Source organism: Arachis ipaensis, chromosome B7 (assembly GCF_059453495.1).
Source record: "Arachis ipaensis isolate K30076 ecotype BB chromosome B7, ASM5945349v1, whole genome shotgun sequence".
NCBI classification, from domain to species: domain Eukaryota; kingdom Viridiplantae; phylum Streptophyta; class Magnoliopsida; order Fabales; family Fabaceae; genus Arachis; species Arachis ipaensis.
In genome coordinates, this window is record NC_142442.1 from 60,864,354 (window position 1) to 60,886,967 (window position 22,614).

The window sequence follows — 22,614 nt, forward strand, 5'->3', positions numbered from 1 at the left end:
AAGTAACGCGGCCGCATGGCTCACGCGACTGCGCGGATTGGAATAGCACAAGTGACGCGGAGGTGTGGACGACGCGCTCGCATGGCAGGGTAAAACGCCGAATGACGCGGCCGCATGGATGATGCGATTGCGTGACGTGCGCGATCTGCATAATCTGCAGAATTCGCTGGGGGCGATTTTGGGCCCTGTTTTGACCCAGTTTTCGGCCCAGAAAAGCAGACTAAAGCCAGAGAACATGCAGAAACCAACAACAACATTCATTCTACACAATTTTTAGTTTTTAGATCTAGTTTACTCCTCCTCTAGGTTTCCTCTCTACACATTCATAGTTCTTAGGATTTTTTTATTTTACTGCTTTTGCATTGGGATATTGAGAAGAGTTATTACCTCAGCAAGACTTCGTCATTTTAGTTCGTTTTCTTTACTTGGCTCTTACTCTTCCATGTCCTTAATTTGCTCAATTTTACTATTGGATTATTTTAGAATTTATTAATACAAGAATTACTTTTACTTTTGATTGATTTCTTTGATTATTATTTATTATGACTTTCCTTAATTCCCTTTCCTATGTTATGAATTCTACATTCACAATGAGCGAGTAGTTCCCTAACTTGATGGGGAGTTGATTGAAAGGAACCCTTGAGTTGGAATGCTCGAAAGAAAAATTAAAATTGGGTTTATTGTTGGATTGCCCTCTAGTCACTGACACCAATCCCTTTTAATTGAGAGGGTTGGAACTCGTGAATAGAAGTAGCATTCCAACTTGTTTGACTTTCCCTTACCTAGTAAGGGATAACTAAACAGAACAACCTTCAATTATCAATTAATCTTGAGAGTACTCCAACAAGAATAGGGCTTCCAGCTAATCTACTCCCAGTCAAGGCTTTTATTTAAATTATTTACTTTCTCTAATTTAATTTCCTGTTTATTCAACTCAAACCCCTTTTGAAAACATCTGATTAATAAAATAGCACACCTTTCTGCAACTCGTTGGGAGACGACCTGGGATTCATACTCCCAGTATTTTAATTTTAATTTTTGTGACACCCTTCTAAATTGATAAGCGGATCTCTGGTTGGTTAAGAACTATACTTGCAACACAAATCTTATAACAATTCTTGACTCGCCAATTTCTGCCACGTCAGCGCCGCAATCAACCATGACCTACGCTCTCTCCAGCGCTCTCCAGCAAACTTGCAGGAGAGCGCCACCCACATTCCCTCACACCATAACCTCACAACACTCATGACCAAGGCCCTTCTCTTCACACTCTTGCAGCGCTCTCCAGCAAGGCCACGCTTGTCACAAGCCTCAACCAAGGCCACGCTCCCCATCTGCAAGCTTGCTGGAGAGCGCCAATCATCAACAAGGCGATGATGGTGTCATGCTCTCAAGGGTTGCTTATGAGCAAACTTAGCGCTCTCCTGAAAGGGCCAAAGCTCGCCTCCAGAGCTCACACTCATGCTCACAAGCAAGCATCTTCAATGAACAAATTAAAGAAGAAAATGAAGACTAGTGCCACGCTCTCAAGTAGCACTCTCCAGCAAGCTTGCTGGAGAGCGCCAATCCTCATGCACATAATGCTCGTTTAGTGACGCTCTTGAAAGAGCATAGCGCTCTCCTGGAAGGTGCCAACGCTCGCAACTAGCACTTGCAACCAAGCTCATAGGCGAGCGTCTTCGATGAGTTATTGATGCGTGAGCATCTTTCCTATCTTTTCCTAGTGAATTTGTATCTAATTTGTTGAGTTTAATAAAGAATTAATTATCTTTTAGCCAATATGGATGCTACTTTGAGTCTTTTGTAATTTTGTTTATTTTAGGTAGCATTCTGCTAGATTTGATGGAGTTTTTGTAGCACAAGAACCAAAGGAGATGGCAGCGAGGAGCGACGCGTACGCATGACTGACGCGTGCGCGTGATTTGGAGCTTTCCATGGCAACGCGTGCACGTGACTGACGCGTACGTGTGATTTGAAGATCTGCTCAGCGATGCGTATGCGTGACTGACGCGTGTGCGTGACACGTGAAGAAGACCATCGACGCGTACACGTGACTATTGCGTACGCATGACATACGCCACATGCAAAAAACGCAGAAAAACGCTGGGGGCGATTTCTGTGCTGTTTTGACTCTCTTTTTAGCCCATAAAACATAGATTAGAAGCTGTAGAATGGACAAAACAAGTGGTCCCCAGACATCAACTGAAGACTTGTTAATTAATTCTAATTTAAATTCAAATATTATTTTTAGAAAAAGATATTATTTTTAGTTTTAGGAATTAGATTTTAAATTATTAGGATTAGATATAAAAGGAAGAAACTTTTATTCCAACAGGGGGGTTCCAACTCAACATTATTCCATTCCAATTTACAATCCTAGTTTTCTACTCTGAACCATGAGCAACTAAACCTCCACTGTTAAGGTTAGGAGCTCTATCTATTTGTATGGATTGATTTTATTGCTTTTCCTATTTTAATTCATATTTGGATTTACAATTTAAGAATTGTTTTCATTCTTTATCTTATGAATTTGGGTGGAACGGAAGTATGACCCTCTTTCTAATTGAGTTCTTGTATAACTTGGAAAAGTTCTTTACTTGAACAACAGCTTGAAAACATATTCTCCTAAATTTTAATTATCTGGATTTAACGCGATACGTGACTTATAATCCTTTTATTTTTGGGTAATTAGAGTTTTTATGGCATACAAACTGGAATTTGATCATCACCCTCTAATTGGAATTAATTGACCAGGGAATTGGCAGTTGATGAAAATTAAAGGAGACTAAAAAGGTCTAAGGAATTAGGGTCTAGTCATATATAGTTTACCATAAATTAAATCTTACATGATTAAAATAGTTAGTAAGAAAAGTTAATCCGGAAAAATAGATAACTCTGAAACCTTAACTACCTTCTCCACACTTTACTCCCAACCCATCTACTTTACTATTTTAATTTCTGTACGATTGTTTAATGTTCTTTGAATACTCAAACACTACTTTCTGTTTGCCTGACTAATCTCATCAATCAACCATTGTTGCTTGATCCATCAATCCTTGTGGGATCGACCCTCACTCACATGAGGTATTACTTGGTACGACCCGGTGTACTTGCCGGTTAGTTTGTTGATTATAAATTCCGCACCAAGTTTTTGGCGCCGTTGCCGGGGATTGACTGTGATTGACAACTACTTGTTGTTTGATTGCTTAGATTAGATAATTTTTCTTTTAATTAAATTTTTTTATTATTATTAATATTTATTTTTTATTTTTTTCGTTTCCTTTATATGTTTTTTCCTCCTTTTCGTTCATTTCCCATCCCCGTACCCCCTGTTTTCTTTTTTTTTCTTACTTCCTTTTAATTTTTCTTATTTAAATCTCATCCGTTCTTTCTTTTATTTTTCTTTTTATTTTTATTTTTTATTTTCGTTTTATTTTGTTTTTTCTTTTAATTATTTTTTTTACTTTCTATATTTTATTAGTTTTATTTTATTTTATTTTTTTCTTTAAAAAAATTTATTTGCATCTCGTATTATTTTTCTTTAATTTCTAAAATTAAGTTTGGTGTTACCCACTTGATTTTATTTTAATATTTCTCGGTTTTATTTTTCCTATTAATTTTTGAAATTTTTTTATTTAATTTCAGTTATTATTTTCAAATTTTTTATTTATTTATTTAGTATTTTTATTTTATTTCTTTACACAGGTTACCTCACAGGGACTTCTCTGCACTCTAACGTAGAGAGTCCCATCTTTTCTTGTCTTCTGTTTGTGTATGCGCAGGAACAGAGACAAAGAACATCTCTTAAACTTTTATCCTGAACCTGAAAGAACTTTCAGGCGGCGTTTACAACAAGCAAGACTTTACAAGGTTGCAGAGTCCACTATGGATAATAATAATGTTGTTAATGCTAATGTGGCAAATCCGAATGGGGATGATCAACAAAGGAGAGTGCTTGGCTCTTATTCTGCCCCTACTGCGGATCTTTGTGGAAAAAGTATTGTGGTGCCTCCTATAGCTATAAACAACTTTGAGTTGAAGCCACAATTGGTCATCCTGATGCAACAAGATTGCCAGTATAATAGACTTTCTCATGAAGATCCAAATCAATTTATATCTAATTTTCTGCAGATTTGTGATACTGTGAAGACAAATGGAGTGAATCCTGAGGTGTACAAACTTATGCTTTTCTCATTTGCTCTGAGGGATAAAGCAAAGTTGTGGCTAGGAAAAAGGTTGTTACTGAATTTCTCACTAATTTTTTCCCACCAAAGAAGCTGACTAAGCTTAGGTTGGAGGTTCAGACCTTCAGGCAGAAGGAGGGTGAAACTCTTTATGAAGCTTGGGAGAGATACAAGCTACTGACTAGGTAATGCCCTCCAGACATGTTCTCCAAATAGACCCAACTAGATATCTTTTATGAAGGCTTGGGTGAGATGTCCAAGATAAGCTTAGATACTTCTGTAGGCGATTCATTGCATAAGAAGAAGACACCAGAGGAGACTATTGAGCTTATCGAATTGGTTGCTAGCAACCAATATTTATACTCATCTAACAGGAATCCTGTGAACTCTGAGATCTCTCAGAAGAGAGGCATATTGGAAGTGGAAGCTGTTAATGCTCTTCTTTCTCAGAACAAGCTTATGTCTCAACAAATAAATCTACTTACTCAGCAAATGGGTGGCATGCAAGTCTCAGCTATCAACACCCAAAATCTACCTCAAGAGGCCTACTATGACATGGCAGGTAATTTTGTGCAAAATAATAATTATGATTATACTCAATCCCCTTTTAAACAGGTCAATTACATGGGGAGTGCTCCTAGAAATCCCAATAATGATCCCTATTCTCAAACCTACAATCAAGGGTGGAGAAATCACCCAAATTTTGGGTGGAGAGACCAACCTCAGAGACCTCAGAACTTCAACAATAATTCTCAAGGTGGCTTCCAACAAAACAATTACAATAATCGCCAATTTCAGTCTCAGCAGGCAAACTCTAAATCTCAAGAAGATGCTAATTGGGAGTTGATGAAGAGTTTTGTGCAGGAAACTAGAGCATCAATTAAGAATTTGGAGATTTAGATGGGTCAAATAGCCACAAGAGTTAATGAAATTGATCAGAGGATCACTAATAGCCTTCCTGGTAACACAATTCCAAATCCAAGAGAGGAATGCAAGGCTAACCTTGATAGATGGACAAGTGGCAAGTATGGAAGCACAAGTTAGTGAGGAGCCCGTTGAAAAAGAAGCTCCAGAGGAGAAGAAGGAAGAAGTAGAGCATGTCCCTCCAAAGCGTGCAGACAACCCATTCCCAGACTCTCTTGACACTTATCCTACATTGCCAAAGGCTCCTGAGTACAAGCCTAAAATGCTATATCCTCAGAGACCTCAAAAGGAGACCAAGGACAAGTAGTTTTCAAAGTTCTTGGAAATCTTCAGAAAGTTGCAAATCAATATTCCTTTTGCTGAGGTTTTGGAGCAAATGCCTATTTATGTCAAGTTCATGAAGGAGTTGTTGTCAAAGAAGAAGCCTTTAAAGGGAGATGAGACAGTGGTCTTGACTAAAGAATGCAGTGCCATCATTCAAAATTAGTTACCAAAGAAGATGCCAGATCCAGGGAGCTTTCAAATTCCATGCACCATTGGGAGCACAACCTTTGAGAAAGCGTTATGTGATTTGGGAGCAAGCATCAATTTAATGCCCCTGTCTGTGGTGAAGAAGTTGCAAATCTAAGAGGCACAACCCACGAAGATAGCATTACAGATGGCAGACAAATTTATGAAGCCTGCATACAGATTAGTGGAGAATATCTTAGTCAAAGTGGATAAGTTCTTCCTCCCAGCAGATTTTGTGATTCTTGACACAGGGGAGGATGAGAACGCCTCTATAATTCTAGGAAGACCATTCCTAGCCACTGGAAGAGCTCTGATTGATATAGAAGTGGGTGAATTAGTGCTTAGAGTGCATAATGAGCAACTGGTCTTTCATGTCTTCAAAGATATACATTCAACAGGTGAAGAAGAGAGGTGCATGCAGACTGAGCTTATTGATCCAAACCTTCAACAACCCCCTGATGATGGACAGCAGAATCTGCAGCTCCAACCTCCTTTGGTGACAAACAATAAAATTCCTCCTGACATCAAACCTAAGTTTGGTGTTGGGAATGCATCATCCACCAAGGAGGAGGTTCCCAAAAAGAGGAAAATATATAGGGGATGGAGAAACAAAAAGATCCCACTGAAGGTTTCTCCCTAGGGATGAAGGTGGTGTTGACTAGCAAACTAGTGCGGACTTATACAGTAAACAGAATTCACTCTCTAGAGCATATTGAGCTACTTTATGGAGACACAGGAAAGAAGTTCAAAGTAAGGGGTGAAGAGCTGAGCCCCTATGATCCTCCTCCCTAGAGGAGCTGACTGTCAAGCTAGTGACGGTAAAGAAGCGCTTGTCGGGAGGCAACCCGATAATTTCGTATCCTTAGTTATTTTTCATAGTAGTGATTTTCTTATTTATTTGATTTTTATTGAGTTTTTACTATTTTTCTTTGTTTTACATGTGATTTTGATCATGCAGCTATTTAGAACAGGAACCGGATATTTCCAAAAAAATGGCACATGATGCGCAGCTGACGCGTACGCGTCAGATGGTGTGCGTGAAAAATAAAAGTGAACAGAGAGTTGCGCGGGAGTGGCGCAGGAATGATGCCTTTCGCAAAAACAAGCCCACGCGTACGCGTACCCCACGCGTGCGCGTCATTCATGATTTTTGGCATTCCACGCGTACGCGTCATCGACGCGTACGCGTGACCTTAATAATCGACGTAAATAATTGTTTGGGCAGAGAGTTGTGCTGGCTTGGGGCTGGAAGTGTGCTAGAAGCACAAAACTTGTTCACGTGTACGCGTTCCTGACGCATGCGTGCCATCTGAACAAATGGCCATCCACGCGTGCGCGTGCATGACGCGCACGCATCGCATGAAATTATTGGTTCCCAAGCCACGCGAACAGAGAGTTGTGCGTGCGCGCGGCTGGCTTCACACGAATCGCACAAATCATGGGCACGCGGACGCGTGCCTGACGCTCACGCGTCATTAAGGAAAATTCGCGACCCACCCGTACACGTGCTGTACGCGTACGCGTCGCCTTCGCCGCGCAACTACACTAGTTCGCTGCCTAGTCCTAATTCTCTCTTGTTCTTTTATCCTTTTCTTTTTCTTTATAATATTTGTCTCTTTCTATTTTCAGTTCTTCTTTGCTTGAGGACAAGCAAACCTTTAAGTTTGGTGTTGACACTTCACTTAAGGGTTTTCTGTTTATTTTTATGGTACCAAAAGGGAGGCGAATCATCTTCACGGAGGAGCACAACTTGAAGAATAAAACAACCGCTAGGATAACTAAGGTGGTTGAGTTCCTTTCATTCTATATTCCTGACCGCTTTTACTATATTATGTTATGGTTTTCGGCTATTTTGCTTTGTTTGTTGCATGATCCTTTGTTAGTTAGAATCCTAGCTCTAGTTTAGTTTTCTCTTAATTTCTTTGATTCCAAAAGGATGTCTCATATATTACTCACTGAGCTTGAATTCAAAATCAAAAATACAGAAGCAATGTATTGCATGAGAAAGTGAATTTATATTGAAGAATAGTCTTATTTACTTAGATGTGGTGGTATTTTCTGTGATTCTGAATGCATGACATGAACAGTGCATATTTAAATTTGAATCAAAGAATGTTGATGTACAAAGGAACAGGAATTTAGAGAATTATTATGACTTCTCTGAAATAAATATATATCTAAGCAAGGTCCAAAGCTCTGAACATCAATGACTAGGGAGGTCAGACATGATTAAAAGCTCAAAGAGTTGTTTCCTTAGTTATATGCTTGTGGTGTTCTTGTGTCAAGTAGTCCTTGAGACAAAACATTTAGAGTCGAGATCAATTGAAATTAGTGGAGTATGCCAAAGGCTTTGAGCACCACTGTCTGGGAGTAGCTGAAAGAAAAATCAGAACTTCAAAAGAATTCCCCAATTAAGTGCTTGTGGTGTTTCTGTGTCGAGTAAAACTTGAGATAAAACATTTAAAGTCACTGATGACATGTCATCATGTCATGCTTTTCTATGCTTTTTCATACAAGAAATTGATAATTAGTGCTTAAATATTGCATTCTTTTGTGCTTAAATGGTATATTTCCTTGATCTTTTGATTTTATAAATTTTATTTCCTCTAATTCTCTTTTAGATTTTACAATTGAGCTAAGTTTCTTTCTGTCTTGTTCTTCAAGCAAATTTTCATTTTTGTTTGAATCTGCTGCACTTTCTTCATCTTTTACTTCTTTGCTTGATTTCACTTTACATTTTCTTATTGAAGTTTTAATTCCCAGCACCCAATCCCTTTTACTTTTCATGCAATTTAATTATTCTGCAATTGTTCTAAGTGCTGCTTATTGCTTTCCTTTAAATTTCCTACACCCAATCCCCTTTACATTTGATGCAATTTACATTTCTTGTCATTTAAGTTTCTGCAATTTACATTTCTTGCTCTTTAAGTTTTAATGCAATTTACTTTCTGCACTTTATAATTCCTGCAAATTTACTCTCTGTTACTTCAATTTCACTTCAATTCACATCATTGTTAGCTTGACTAAACTAATCACCCACTAAAGTTGCTTGATCCATCAATCCCTGTGGAATCGACCTCACTCTAAGTGAGTTTTACTACTTGATGCGACCCGGTACACTTACCGGTGAGTTTTGGGTGTTGGAAATTCGTTTCCAACCCATCATGTTTTTGGTGCCGTTGCCAGGGATTGATTTAGATCAACAATGATTAAGTGGGTGAGAAGTCTAGATTAAGCATTTTTTTTGTTTTTGTTCTTGAAACTAAGGTGTTTGTGTTTTTGCCTCACTAAGAAATTCTCATCTCTGATATGAGTAATTTCAATTTTCATTGATGTTGCATTTTACAAAATACAAATGGAGTTCAACTCATCTTATGGTCAAACAAAATTTTATGGGATATTACCCACCATCATCAATCTCTAATGGTGGCAGGGAATATCACCAAGAAAATACAAATTCTAAGCACTCCAATCCATGGAGATTCGCTTCAGAGACACAAGATGAGAAAGAAAATCATATGGGATATTTCCCTCTACCACAAAATGATGCAAGTCATGATTCTAATGGTGGCTTGGAAGGGAATTCTAATGCTCCATATGATATTCATCCAAAGATATCATCACTTGACCATGCTTCAACAGAAAGCCCCCTTCAAAACTTACCACCCACACAAACTTTCAATAGCCAAAGACTCTCAAAGCTTGAGTTCATGCTCAAAAGATTTACGGAGGAGAAAGAGAAATACCAAAAAGAACTAGAAAACTCCCTCAAAAACATGGAAGTGCAGATAGCTCAATTGTTGAGTGCAACGAAGAAGGAGGAAAAACTAAAGGAAGAGGCTACTGAGTCAAGTGAATTTTTAGTGAAGAAGGAAGAGGTGGTGGAAATATTTGAACCTGAAACTGCACTTAAGGTGACAAAAGAACATGAACATTCACAACCCTCACAAACTCCCCTGGACCAAAAAGTCTCAACAACTAAATATGAGATTAAAAGATATGAAGAGGAGATGAAGAAATGTTGGGAAGATCAACAAACTTCCTCCATGAAAAAGCTATTAAGTCAAATGTTGAGTGCAAGGGAGGAAGTGGAAGAGCAAGAAAGTGAGGAAGACAACCAAAGAATTCCAAACTCAAGTGAAGCAAAGAAGTACATAGAGGAAATCATGGAACCACCAATTCAAAAGGCTCTGGATGAATACAAAACTCCAATAATTACACAGCAACCAAGTCTTGATATCCAAGAAGTGAAGGCAATTAACAAGAGCACCAATCATGCCCTTGATCTAGCAAGCAAGCTCAATCAAGCTATGTACAAAAGGAGGCTTGCTGAGAAGAAACCAAGAAAGGGGACAATAGCTGAAACGTATCCCCCCTTGAGGTCATTCCTCTTAACAAACTGGAAGAAGAGGAAGAAAGTGAACAATGTGTCAACCGTAGGTATAATTTCTCTTCTCTGCTTTGTTTTCTTTCTTTGCTTTGTTTAAATTCAATAAATTGGCATATGGTTACATTCTAAGTTTGGTGTTGCCTTGCAACAATTTGTTTTCAATCCCTTTGAATGATTGCATCAATTCTACATGGAAGTGTCACACTAAGATTCTAAGTTTGGTGTGCCACTTAATTTTCTATGCAAGTCATCCAGCAGCACCACTTGTTTGCATAATCACAATGCCTCTGCAGTTTTATTTTTCTCTTTTGATTTAACACTTTTTCATTCTACTTGCTTTAGTCATTTTTCTGTTTTTAAACACTTTCCTCTAGTTTGCTTATTAACTGTCTTTGTTAGTACATCACCAAGAGATCCTTATTCATGACAAATTCTTGGCTTGGTGATTTTTACTTAACAAATAATAGTTTCATTTGCTTAATTTTAATTCAAATAAATTGACATATGATTGCATTCTAAATTTGGTGTTGCTATGCAACAAAATTTAGTTCCAATTCTTACAAGATACTTGCATTAATTCCAAGTGAAAGTGTCACACTAAGTTTGGTGTGCCACTTATATTTTATGCAATGTATTGTGCACACCTTCTTATTTATGCAATCAAAATGTCTTTGTCTCTTGTGCCTTGATTGTTATCTTTAATTTTGCTTGCTTAAAATACATGTGCTACTAATATTTCATTATGAAAGACATTCATGATCCATCTTAGCCCCATAGCCATTGTTCTAATTGTTGCTTGAGGATGAGCAAGCATTCTGAGTATTGGTATAGGAAGAAGGAAGAATAGAAGGAAAAGGACAACAATAGAGAAGATGAATTGCAAGGTTGTAAAGTTCCTTTTCCTCTCATTTGTTTCCAGCACTATAATTTGCATGATTGTCTTTATCTTCTCTGTATGCATGTGTGTATGAATAAGCATAGTATAATTTCTAAATGATAACATGTTGCTGTGGCATTATGACTATCAACTTGAATTCTGTGAGTTCAAAAGCAATAAATTATCATGATCATAAACAAACAAGGCATTAAAGAAGAACTTAGCATGTGCATACAAGTATTGGAAAGCTAGTATGATTAATTATTGCTCAATTGCATTGGATTTTATTTAATTAAAGTTTTCATCTAGGATATTTTGTGAAATCTTTTTAAATCATGGAAACCTTGAAGGAAGTAAATGCAAATATACAAGAAAGAAAAAGGGAAAGAATGAGAAAGCTGAAGGCTCTGAGTACCAATGACAATTTCATTGTTAAGTACTTGTGGTGTTTATGTATCAAGTAAAATGCTTGAAAACAAAACACTTAGAAGTCAAGGCTAGGCTCATGTGCAAAAGCACTCCCTCAAAGCTCAAGGCTCTGAGCATCAATGATTATAGAGCTAAAAAAAAACAAATGAGCTTAATGAAGTCCTCTAATTAAATGCTTGTGGTGCTTATGTATCAAGTGGTAATACTTGAAAACAAAGCATTTAGATTCGTAGCTTTGTTATCAACTCATGGGGCAAAGCACCCAAAAGGAGAAGCTAATAAGAAAATCAAAAGCTTGTTTTAAGGAAGAAATATAAGGAAAAGATTTCATAAAATGAGCTAGATAGAAGCATCAATCATTTACATTTCTTTTGTGATTATAGCATGCATAGAAAACTAGCCTACCATGAACATTGAGTTGCTATTCTTCTTACCTTGGATTGTCAATCTTTATTGCATGATTCTTTTCTTGCTTGGGGACAAGCAAGGTTTAAGTTTGGTGTTGTGATGACATGTCATTATGTCATGTTTTTCTATGCTTTTTCATACAAGAAATTGATAATTAGTGCTTAAATATTGCATTCTTTTGTGCTTAAATGGTATATTTCCTTGATATTTTGATTTTATAAATTTTGTAGGAAATAAGGAGAAAAAAAAGCAAAAAAGCATAAAAAGAGCTAAAAAGAAGAAAAGAGGAATTTTGGGCACGCTTTGAAGATTGAACACGCTTTGGAACCTTAGGCCACGCTTTTAAAAGCGTGGCCCATGACCATGAAGCCATACATTTCTAATTGAGCTCAAGCAAGGATTAGCATTCATGGGCACTAAGTTGGAATTAGCAAGGAAGCTGAGTTGGGTGAGTAAACTGAGCGCTACAAAGAAGCACAAAGACATGCACAGCTCAGTTCACTAAGTGAACTTTATCGTGCCTTCTTTAAAATTAATTCAAGGCACAACTCCAAGAAATGAAGCCACAAGGTTTCGAACCCATGACCCAAAGGACAAAGGTGGAGCGCTACACAAGGAATATAAAGGGAGCTCAGTTAACTTTTCCAACTGAGCTCTACCTTTGTTTTCTTCACAAGGAAAATTGGAGCTGAATTGCTCCCACCAAGGATCGAAGAGAGGACCCTTCTATGCGCACAAGGGCGCTCAGTTCACTTTTTCAACTGAGTGCTGCACTCTTCGAATTGTTGCTAGCAAGGCACGCTAGGAGGCTGCACCAAAGCTTGTCACGCGCACAACTTGGCACACCAAGTGCAAGATGGAGAGCTCAGTTCACTTAATCAACTGAGCTGTTCCCTGGGAGTAGCACCCATGGTCCAAAATTCAATTAAAATCAAATTGGATTCAATTCTTCACCAATTGAACCAAGGCCAATTGGACCCATCTCTTTTCAAATCCAAAGCAAGCAAAGCCCACATCATCACTCAAAGGCACAAGAACAAGTTAGAATAGGAATTTCATTTAAATTGTAATTTGTTTTTAATTTCAATTTCATTTTGATTTTCACTTTGTAAAGCCTATATAAGGCATCATTTTCATCTTTGTAGAGGAGGCTAGCTCTAATAGAGAGCATTAGGAAAGGCTGGCTCCAATAGAGAGTAGTAGTAGAGAGCTCACTTTTACATCTTAACTTGAATTGGAGAATTGAAGGAATTCTGTTTCAATTCTCACCTTGAATTCTCTCTTGTTCTTTTACTGCATAATTCAAATTTCATTTGCTGTTTTAAATCTTCTTCTTCTGCAACTTTAGCTTTTTTGTTTTGGATCTTGAATTGAGGTTGAAGAGCTCCATTGATTCAAATTCTGAGAATCATCTTCCACTCTTCCTCTCAATATATCTAAGGATTGGGTTTTAATCTTCTCTGCTATTTTTAAAACCTCATTTTCTTCTACAATATATTTTCTAACTGAGCAAAGGAGAATTGAGATCCAGATTTGCTTCCTGAGTTCATTGCTCTTCTTAGATCCTCTAACTCTCTTTTAGATTTTACAATTGAGCTAAGTTTCTTTCTGTCTTGTTCTTCAAGCAATTTTTCATTTCTGTTTGAATCTGCTATACTTACTTCATCTTTTTCTTCTTTTCTTGATTGCACTTTACATTTTCTTATTGAAGTTTTAATTCCCAGCACCCAATCCCTTTTACTTTTCATGCAATTTAATTATTCTACAATTGTTCTAAGTGCTGCTTATTGCTTTCCTTTAAATTTCCTGCACCCAATCCCCTTTACATTTGATGCAATTTGTATTTCTTGTCATTTAAGTTTCTGCAATTTACATTTCTTGCTCTTTAAGTTTTAATGCAATTTACTTTCTGCACTTTATAATTCCTGCAAATTTACTCTCTGTTGTTTCAATTTCACTTCAATTCACATCAATGTTAGCTTGACTAAACTAATCACCCACTAAAGTTGCTTGATCCATCAATCCCTGTGGGATCGACCTCACTCTAAGTGAGTTTTACTACTTTATGCGACCCGGTACACTTGCCGGTGAGTTTTGGGTGTTGGAAATTTGTTTCCAACCCATCAGTCACAGCTAGGCTCAAGGTGCAAAGCACTAAAGAAAAAAAATGGTTTTGTTTAAGGGTTAAATTGAGTTACAAAAGATCAGAGAATTCATAATATTATCCGGATTCTAATTCCAAACGATAGTAACATTCTTCTGATTCAAATGAGAGTGAGATGCCAAAACTATTCAGGATTGCAGTTATAAACCCCACTATAAGAAGAGACATAAGCTTAATCGAACTCTCCTTCTCATGCAAATTCACGTTCTAAGCTTATATTAGTTTGGTTGCTTGAGGAAAAGCAACAATTCAAGTTTGGTGTTGTGATGCGTGAGCATTTTTCCTATCTTTTCTTAGTGAATTTGCATCTAATTTGTTGAGTTTAATAAAGAATTAATTATCTTTTAGCCAATATGGATGCTACTTTGAGTCTTTTGCAATTTTGTTTATTTTAGGTAGCATTCGGATGGATTTGATGGAGTTTCTGCAGCACACGAACCAAAGGAGATGGCAGCAAGGAGCGACGCTTACTCGTGACTGACGCGTGCGCGTGATTTGGAGCTTTCCATGCCGACGCGTGCGCGTGACTGACGCGTGCACGTGACTGACGTGTGCGCGTGATTTGAAGATCTGCTCAGCGACGCGTACGCGTGACTGACGCATGCGCGTGACACGCGAAGAAGACCATCGACGCGTACGCGTGACTGACGCGTATGCGTGACATACGCCACGTGCAGAAAACACAGAAAATGCTTGGGGCGATTTCTGGGCTGTTTTGACTCAGTTTTTAGCCTAGAAAACACATATTAGAAGCTTCAGAATGGACAAAACAAGTGGTCTCCACCCATCAACTGAAGACTTGTTAATTAATTCTAATTTAAATTCAAATATTATTTTTAGAAAAAGATATTATTTTTAGTTTTAGGAATTAGATTTTAAATTATTAGGATTAGATATAAAAGGAAGAAACTTTTCTTCCAACAGAGGGTTCCAACTCAACATTATTCTATTCCAATTTACAATCCTAGTTTTCTACTCTAAATCATGAGCAACTAAACCTCCACTGTTAAGGTTAGGAGCTATGTCTATTTGTATGGATTGATTTTATTGCTTTTCCTTTTTTAATTCATATTTGGATTTACAATTTAAGAATTGTTTTCGTTCTTTATCTTATGAATTTGGGTGGAACGGAAGTATGACCCTCTTTCTAATTGAGTTCTTGTATAACTTGGAAAAACTCTTTACTTGAACAACAGCTTGAAAACATATTCTCCTAAATTTTAATTATCTGGATTTAACGGGATACGTGACATATAATCCTTTTATTTTTAGGTAATTAGAGTTTTTGTGGCATACAAACTGGAATTTGATCATCACCCTCTAATTGGAATTGATTGACCAAGGAATTGGCAGTTGATGAAAATTAAAGGAGACTAGAAAGGTCTAAGAAATTAGGGTCTAGTCATATATAGTTTATCATAAATTAAATCCTACATGATTAAAATAGTTAGTAAGAAAAGTTAATCCAGAAAAATAGATAACTCTAAAACATTGACTACCTTCTCCATACTTTACTCCCAACCCATTTACTTTACTATTTTAATTTCTGTACGATTGTTTAATGCTCTTTGAATACTCAAACACTACTTTCTGTTTGCCTGACTAATCTCATCAATCAACCATTATTGCTTGATCCATCAATCCTTGTGGGATCGACCCTCACTCATCTGAGGTATTACTTGGTACGACCCGGTGCACTTGCTGGTTAGTTTGTGGGTTATAAATTACTTCACGAGTTATCCAAGAAGAAATTTGGACTTGTGCGTACGCACAGCCCCTGGTGTGCACGCACAATGGTGGAAATTGCAATGGTGCGTACGCACAGCCCCTGGATCGTACGCACAATAAGTGACGCTCACTTTTCACGCTCTTCACCAAGCGTCAGATCCAAGCACCAAAATGAAAAGTCCAAAGGCCCAAGTACAGGAAGTGAAGACTTTCGGGGAAGCACTATAAATAGAAGGAGTTTTGAACTCATTGGGGAGCTTTTTACGGAGTAGAATTAGATCACTACACTTTACATTTTTTGTACTTGCTTGTAGTTAGTTAAATTTTACTTTCATGCAATTTCAATTTCTTTCAAGTTTTCTTAGAGCAATGATCAACTAAACCTCCCACTCATTATGGGGAGGAGCTCTGTTGTAATTTCAAAGAATTAATGTAATTCTTCTTCTTCTCAATCCGCTTGTTATAGCTAAGAAAAAGCTTTTGTGCTTCATAGATCCAATCACTACCGAGAGGGGATTTAGATCTACTTGAATCTCTATGTGAGCCTTAAGAAAGGGATCATAGGATTCAGTTTGAAGCTTTTCCCTCATAACTCTTTTGATCAAAATATTCTTAGTTGGTACGTGACATATAACCTCTATGAATTGAAATCCTAAGGGTTGTGTGGCTCTTGGATTAGAAATTGAGCTTCACCTCTTCTCATGAACAATTAGATCAAGAGATTGACAATTGATTGTGTTAAGAGAAATTGAGTTGCCAAGAGATTAGAATTCAATTATTTACAATCTGCCATAGATCTACTTCATATGATTGAGAAAGAAGTTGAGACCCATTGATTCATGAAGGATCATAACATCTCTGATCCCTAAAGAATCTCACCCATTAGTTTTATTCACTTCATTGCTTTTAGATTTCTAATTTCCTTTGATTCCCAATACCCAAAATCCCTTTACATTTATGCAATTTACATTTCTTGTCATTTACAATTTTGCTTTTACTTTCTTGTCATTTAAGTTTATGCTCTTTGCTCTTTTGCCATTTACTTTCAGCCTTTTATCATTCAGTTATTTAGATTCAGCACTTTTATTTTCTATGTCATTTACTTTTCTGTTCAGTTTATCACCCAAAATCATCAAATATTTGTTTGACTAGAGAAACCATTTAACTAAAGTTGCTTAATCCATCAATCCCTGTGGGATCGACCTCACTCAACAGTGAGTTATTACTTGGCGATCCGGTATACTTGCCGGAGGAATTTATGTTGAGTAAATTCCAGTCATCAGCAGTATAACCGACATGTGAGCTCACAGTCAGTAGGATAGGCATGCATCATTTGCATTTATTTGTAATTGTTTGTGTGTGCATCATTATTTTAGTTTGCCTATTTGATAATCCTGCTTAATTGCCAATTGTATTATTTGTCTTAAATGTTCTTTTTTGTGATCGTTTGGTATGATTACTTGTGTGTGTTTGCATTCCATTGAAAGAATAGAGATTGAAATTAATGATGATGAGGACTGTTGGGAATGGATGAGGTATTAAAATTAATGATGAAGACTATTGGGAATGGATGAGATTGGTAGTAGTTTAAATACTCTTGTCTTAGCAACTTTACCCTGTTTGGATTAGTGAAAACTCTAGGCTTGAATTTCTACAAAGTTGGAGATCAAGATGCCTAGAGAGTTTATATTTCCTTATGTAGTCTTTATTCGGAACTGTTACCCTACTGAAAACCTTCAAATTCTCACCTATTATTGTTATCATATTTTTTAGATACAGGACGCCACTCACCTCGGTAAGAATGTGAGGTGATGAAGCGAAGATGATTTTTTTGGAAGTTTTATTTTGATGTCTAGAAATTTTCTCTCCCATTTAAAAGTATATTGTATATGACTTAAATTTTTTCTTAGAGACTTTTTAAAAGAGAGATAGGTGTATCTTTTGTACTTACTCTAGTGATGTATAAGTATAATTCTAGCCGGCCTTTTCTTTGCAGGTCGAGACTAGTGACTATTATGTATATACGTTAATATGTTTCTTCATTTTAAACACATGATACATTCAACTTTTGTATATATGTCGCTTTAACACATTTGTGTGTGATTAACGGTTGGCAATATTTAATTTTTTTTCACAGACTTCTAGTTATAATATTATTCTTCTATAATTATATATGTATTTTCTTTTCTAAGTATCGTATACCTCGCTACCGTTAATTTATAATTTAAGCATAAAATTTGGTGTGATAGAATATTATATATGTTCAAAAATTATTAAAATCTTTTGTTAAAAAGACGAATAAATAGTTCTTTCTATAAAAAAAGTCAAGTACAGAAATTTCATTAAAATTTATTTTTTTTTCTAAAAGGAGCTCTCAATGCATATAAATTATTACTAAATAAATCTCTCATTAAAACAATCAAATTATTTTTCTAAAATAACATTAAATGTATAACCGATGTTACCACTAATGTGCGAATAAAAAATCATAATAATTAATAATATCATTACATACCAATGCATGAAGAGAGACTTATTGCTGTATGATTATGAACGTTTCATTGAGTCCTTTAAAATTAAATAAATTAGTATTAATGTTAAGAGAAATGTTAGAAGTCATCGTAATTTATTATTTTTTATAAATACTTATTAGTTATTAATTTAATTTTTTAGTCTATTAATTTAATAATATATTTTATTTCATACTCTTAAATATTGATGACTAACTAATGTTTAAAAATAATAAATTTTAATAATTTTTTAATATTTTCATTAACTAAAATACTAGTAATACTACACATCAAATTTATCTTATAAACCAAGTCTAACTAAGTTGCCAACGAGTTATAGCTTAAATGATATAATCTTCCCATACTCATTTAAGAGGTTGCGAGTTTGAATCTCTCTATCTTTGATAAAAAAACTTGATTAAATTTAGTTAACAAAAAAACTTAGATATATAATATTATTCAAAAATATTACTTGATTAGTTTTTATTACAATTAGTATATAAGAAAATCAAATAATTAATGACAATCCAATGCGTGCAGTGGTAGGACGTGTGGATATTGAAATGAAAAAATATGGAAAATGATATAAATGAAGTCAAATAAATGTTTTTTGACCGTTTTGGGTTGAAATTTTTTAGTTTCCAAACATTTTTCCATTTATTTATCCGTCCAAATTAAAGTGTATAAATTAAAGATTGAAGGATTAATTTGGGTTAGAATATTTGTTACGCGGTTGATTGAATGTGATGACACAGGAAAAGAAATAAGTGAAGTAGTTGCAGGGAAATATGGAAGAGAATAAACAAAAAGAATGAAGATATCTTTTGAATTCATAATATATAATAATAATGAATTGAGGCATTGAAGCATGATGTGCAACAAAACCAAAAAACGGTGAGTTTGAGCTTCTGGACAATTAAGGGTGTGTAGTGGGATGGACGAACCAAAGCAAGGAAAAGATACACGAGTCACTGCTGGCCCGCTCCCTCACTCACTACTCACAATTATGCAATATGCATGAATGCATCTAATAGGAGCATTTGACTTGGATTGCAATAGTCTTAAAGGGAAGAGCAGAGCAAGCACGTGGGGCGGCGCCGAAGAGTTCGGGGTCGACGGGAAGCTTGCAGAACTCCTTTCCTAAGCAGGCCTTCTCGACAACGTCCCTGGTGAGGGCGGCATCAAAGGTGCAGTTGCCTAGCTGGAAGGAACCACAGTCGCCGGATGGGTTGCCGAAGCTTGCAAAGTCAACAGAGATGATCTTCTTCTTGTTGGGGCACTTGACAGAAGCGTGGGGCTTCGAGAGAGGCTCGGAGGTCTGCAATTCTCCTTCCTCATCCCCGGGCTTGGCGTTCCATGACTGGACAGCAGGCGCAAAGAAGTCATGGACGTAGCTGCAGACGGTGTCTCTGGAGACGAGCTCGATCTGGACGTTCTCCGGGTTGGATGGCTCTTCCTCAAAGATAACAAGGAGGTTGTCCCTTGGGTTGAGGAAGGATCTTGGGATGTGGAATACATCCTGGCTAGGCTCGTCAGTGCCACGTACCTTGTAGTCCACCCAGTGACGCCCAAGGCCATTGCCGTTCACCCACATCATTCCCTTCTTCATGCCGGTCATCCGTATCGCCACTGGTTCCCTTCCCTCTGGAGTTGTGAATCTTGTCTTGTACCATGATAAAGCAGGCCCTACTCTTCCCTTCTCTCCCACTTTCTCCCATGACACCTTCTTTGACCCTTTCTCCGTGTATATCTCCTTCTTCTCCCCTTCCAGACCAGCCCTGGCACCCCATTTGAATCTTCTTTTTGCCAGTTCAATATGTCCCATTTTCGTCTCCAGCCCGTCGATCCTTACTTCAGCCGGTCCTGCAAACCTGTGTTCCATGTATGCTCCGCTATCCTGTATATGCCTCCACATCAGCAAAAATAACAACATATCTCATCATTAAATATATAAATAAATAAATAGAGCTTACGTGTAATCCAGTTACGTAAGCCATGATGGATATCTCATTCTTCCCGGCCTTCAAATTTATACCCTTTATTAGCATTTTAAACTGTGCTCTTTCGCTCGTGCCGTGTCCAGATCCTTATAATACACAAAAACAAAATTAGTGTCATACATTATATTAAGCAAACTAGGGATGGAGTGGCCATGGATTAATTGCAAGATGCGCATGCATACCAACGTATTCTCCATTCACGAATGCAAGCAATCCATGTCCAAAACTAAAGATATGAAGGTTTGGGAGTGTTCCATTCTTGAGCAAGTCTTCTGGGTCGAAGTCAAAGCTGTAGTACGAATAAACGAATTTATTATGAGGACTGCAGTTTCATACATATAAAGTAATAAAGTGGTGAAAATAAAATGTTTGATTCACAAAACAAACTCACCTAACGGTGTACCATGCATAGTCTGTGGTGTCCTTAAGGAAGGTGAAAAGCTCAGGAGGAGCTGTCATGTTACCTGGCACTACTTCAGCGGTAGTTGGAATTGGCTCACTGAACACCTCCCACTCGTGATTGTTTGCGAGTTTGGATCTCGTGAAGGTCCTATAATTGTGTTGTGCAATGATCTGAAAGTATATATGCAAAACGATGGATCAGAGTTAATTATTATTTCATTAAGAATTTGAGCTATTAATTAGGAAGGAAAGGAAGCACACGTACATTGTCAGTGTTGAGGACCTCATTCTTGCAATCTGGGATAATGCTGATGGAGTGTCCAGGAACAAAGAAATTCTTGCCTCTGAAGTTAATAGTGACAGCTTCCGTGCTGTGGTTATTAAAGAGGAAAGCAGCACAGATGGGAGTTCCGGGTTTCTCATAGACTCGAATCTGTAAACATAAATAAATTTAATAATGAAGGTATATTGAAGTTGATTCATAACGCATATAGATAGCAGGGTTAGCAAGCTAGTTACCTCATGGAATTCATTTAACTTTTGGGTAGTGGATGTACCATAAATTAGAGCCTTCTTACAGAGGTTGATAGCCCTGTGGACATCTCTAAGATGACCCCATTTTGGTTCCTTTGTCATGCCGTATTCATCGAGAGGCGCTGCATCGTAATAACCGGTTACTTTAAAAGCAGCGGCATTTCTTCCAAAGTTGGTTCCACCATGATACATGTAGTAGTTGGCCACACTGCCGTCCTTGGAGAAGAAGCGGGCCATGGACAAGCCAATATCTTCTGCTGATCTCCTGGATACAGGGTCTCCATACACTCTGTATTGGACAGTCCAGTTCTCTGTCCAGACCCGGGGTTTGTATGGCTTGTTGGGTCCAAGGAAGGTATCACCACAGTGCCTTCCATTGCATGAATTGATAACTGGATCAGGGGCTTCCTTCTGCTTGCACATGATCCACGGCACTCCGATGTTGGTTTCCACTGCCATCTGGGCCGCCCAGTTCACATACTCTATGCCGCGTTCGTCGTAAGCAAGTTGTATTTGGTTGTACTCATTCTCGATCTGCGCCAAGATGATGGGTCCTCCCTGGGAAGCAAAAAACTTATTGTCCTTCATCATTTGTACTATCCTCATCACGTATTCCTTCATGTGCAACTTGAAGGGTTCATTGTTAGAGCGGAAATAGATGCCAGGGACATCTCTTAGCCAATATGGAAGCCCACTGTTACATGTATATATGTATGGATTAGATGAGATCAATGAAAGATGAAAGAAAGAAAGAATTGAATGAACGAAATTAAATAAATATTAATACTACGTGTGCCACCCACCCATGATTCCATTCCGCTTGGATGAAAGGGCCCAGCCTTAGGATCAAATACATCCCTCTCTCTTGAATGAGCTTAATGAACTTAATAAGATCGGCGTTCCCTTCAAAGTTGAACTTGCCTTTCTCTGGCTCATGGAGATTCCAGAAGACGTAGGTCTGGATGGTGTTCAGGCCTCCATGTCTTGCCTTGTCAAGAAGATCAGGCCACATGTCAGGAGTGCTACGAGGGTAGTGGATGGAACCAGAGAAGAGGAGCTCCCGTCTGCCGTTGATGAAGAGGGACCTGCCATCGTAAGTCACATTCTGGGGGGAATCATCCCTCTTGCGAAGACCGAAAGCAGTGGTGGATGAAACCATCATGGAAAGTAGCAGCGCAGACATAAGAATGCTACGGCAACCCCACGTCGCCGCCATTCTTATTCTCATTATTTTGTCTGCTCTTCCGATTAGCTGCAATGGTAGATCCCACCAACAAGGGGCGGTTCCTCCTCACTCTCAAATGGAGTTGGAGGAAGTGCCCAGAAGCTACCTTCTCATGTCCCATACCCACTCTCTTTATAGCCACCCCCCCCCCCCCCCGCCCCCCGTTTTTCTCTCCTCCTTCATTCCCGTACATCCATATTTTCCGATCTATCTTTGAATATTTCTTTTCTTCCCTCCTTCCTAATCGCTTCCACATCCTTAACTTGTCAATCACCCCGCCAGCCTCGTTGACAACTAATCTATTTACTGTATTTAGCCTATTAGTTGTT

General features: G+C 37.6%; 1 protein-coding gene across 1 annotated transcript; it reads right to left on the reverse strand.

Annotated features, from left to right (window-relative positions):
* Window positions 1–18,923: 18,923 nt before the first annotated feature.
* Window positions 18,924–22,391, reverse strand: LOC107608309 (beta-galactosidase 13-like). Its single transcript, XM_016310136.3, has 7 exons — window positions 21,864–22,391; window positions 21,046–21,754; window positions 20,792–20,959; window positions 20,516–20,697; window positions 20,307–20,413; window positions 20,098–20,210; window positions 18,924–20,021 (listed from the first exon to the last, which is right to left on the reverse strand). Exons 1-7 carry the CDS (start codon window positions 22,286–22,288, stop codon window positions 19,152–19,154), a joined length of 2,574 nt encoding a protein of 857 aa, XP_016165622.2. The 5' UTR covers window positions 22,289–22,391; the 3' UTR covers window positions 18,924–19,151.
* Window positions 22,392–22,614: the final 223 nt, after the last annotated feature.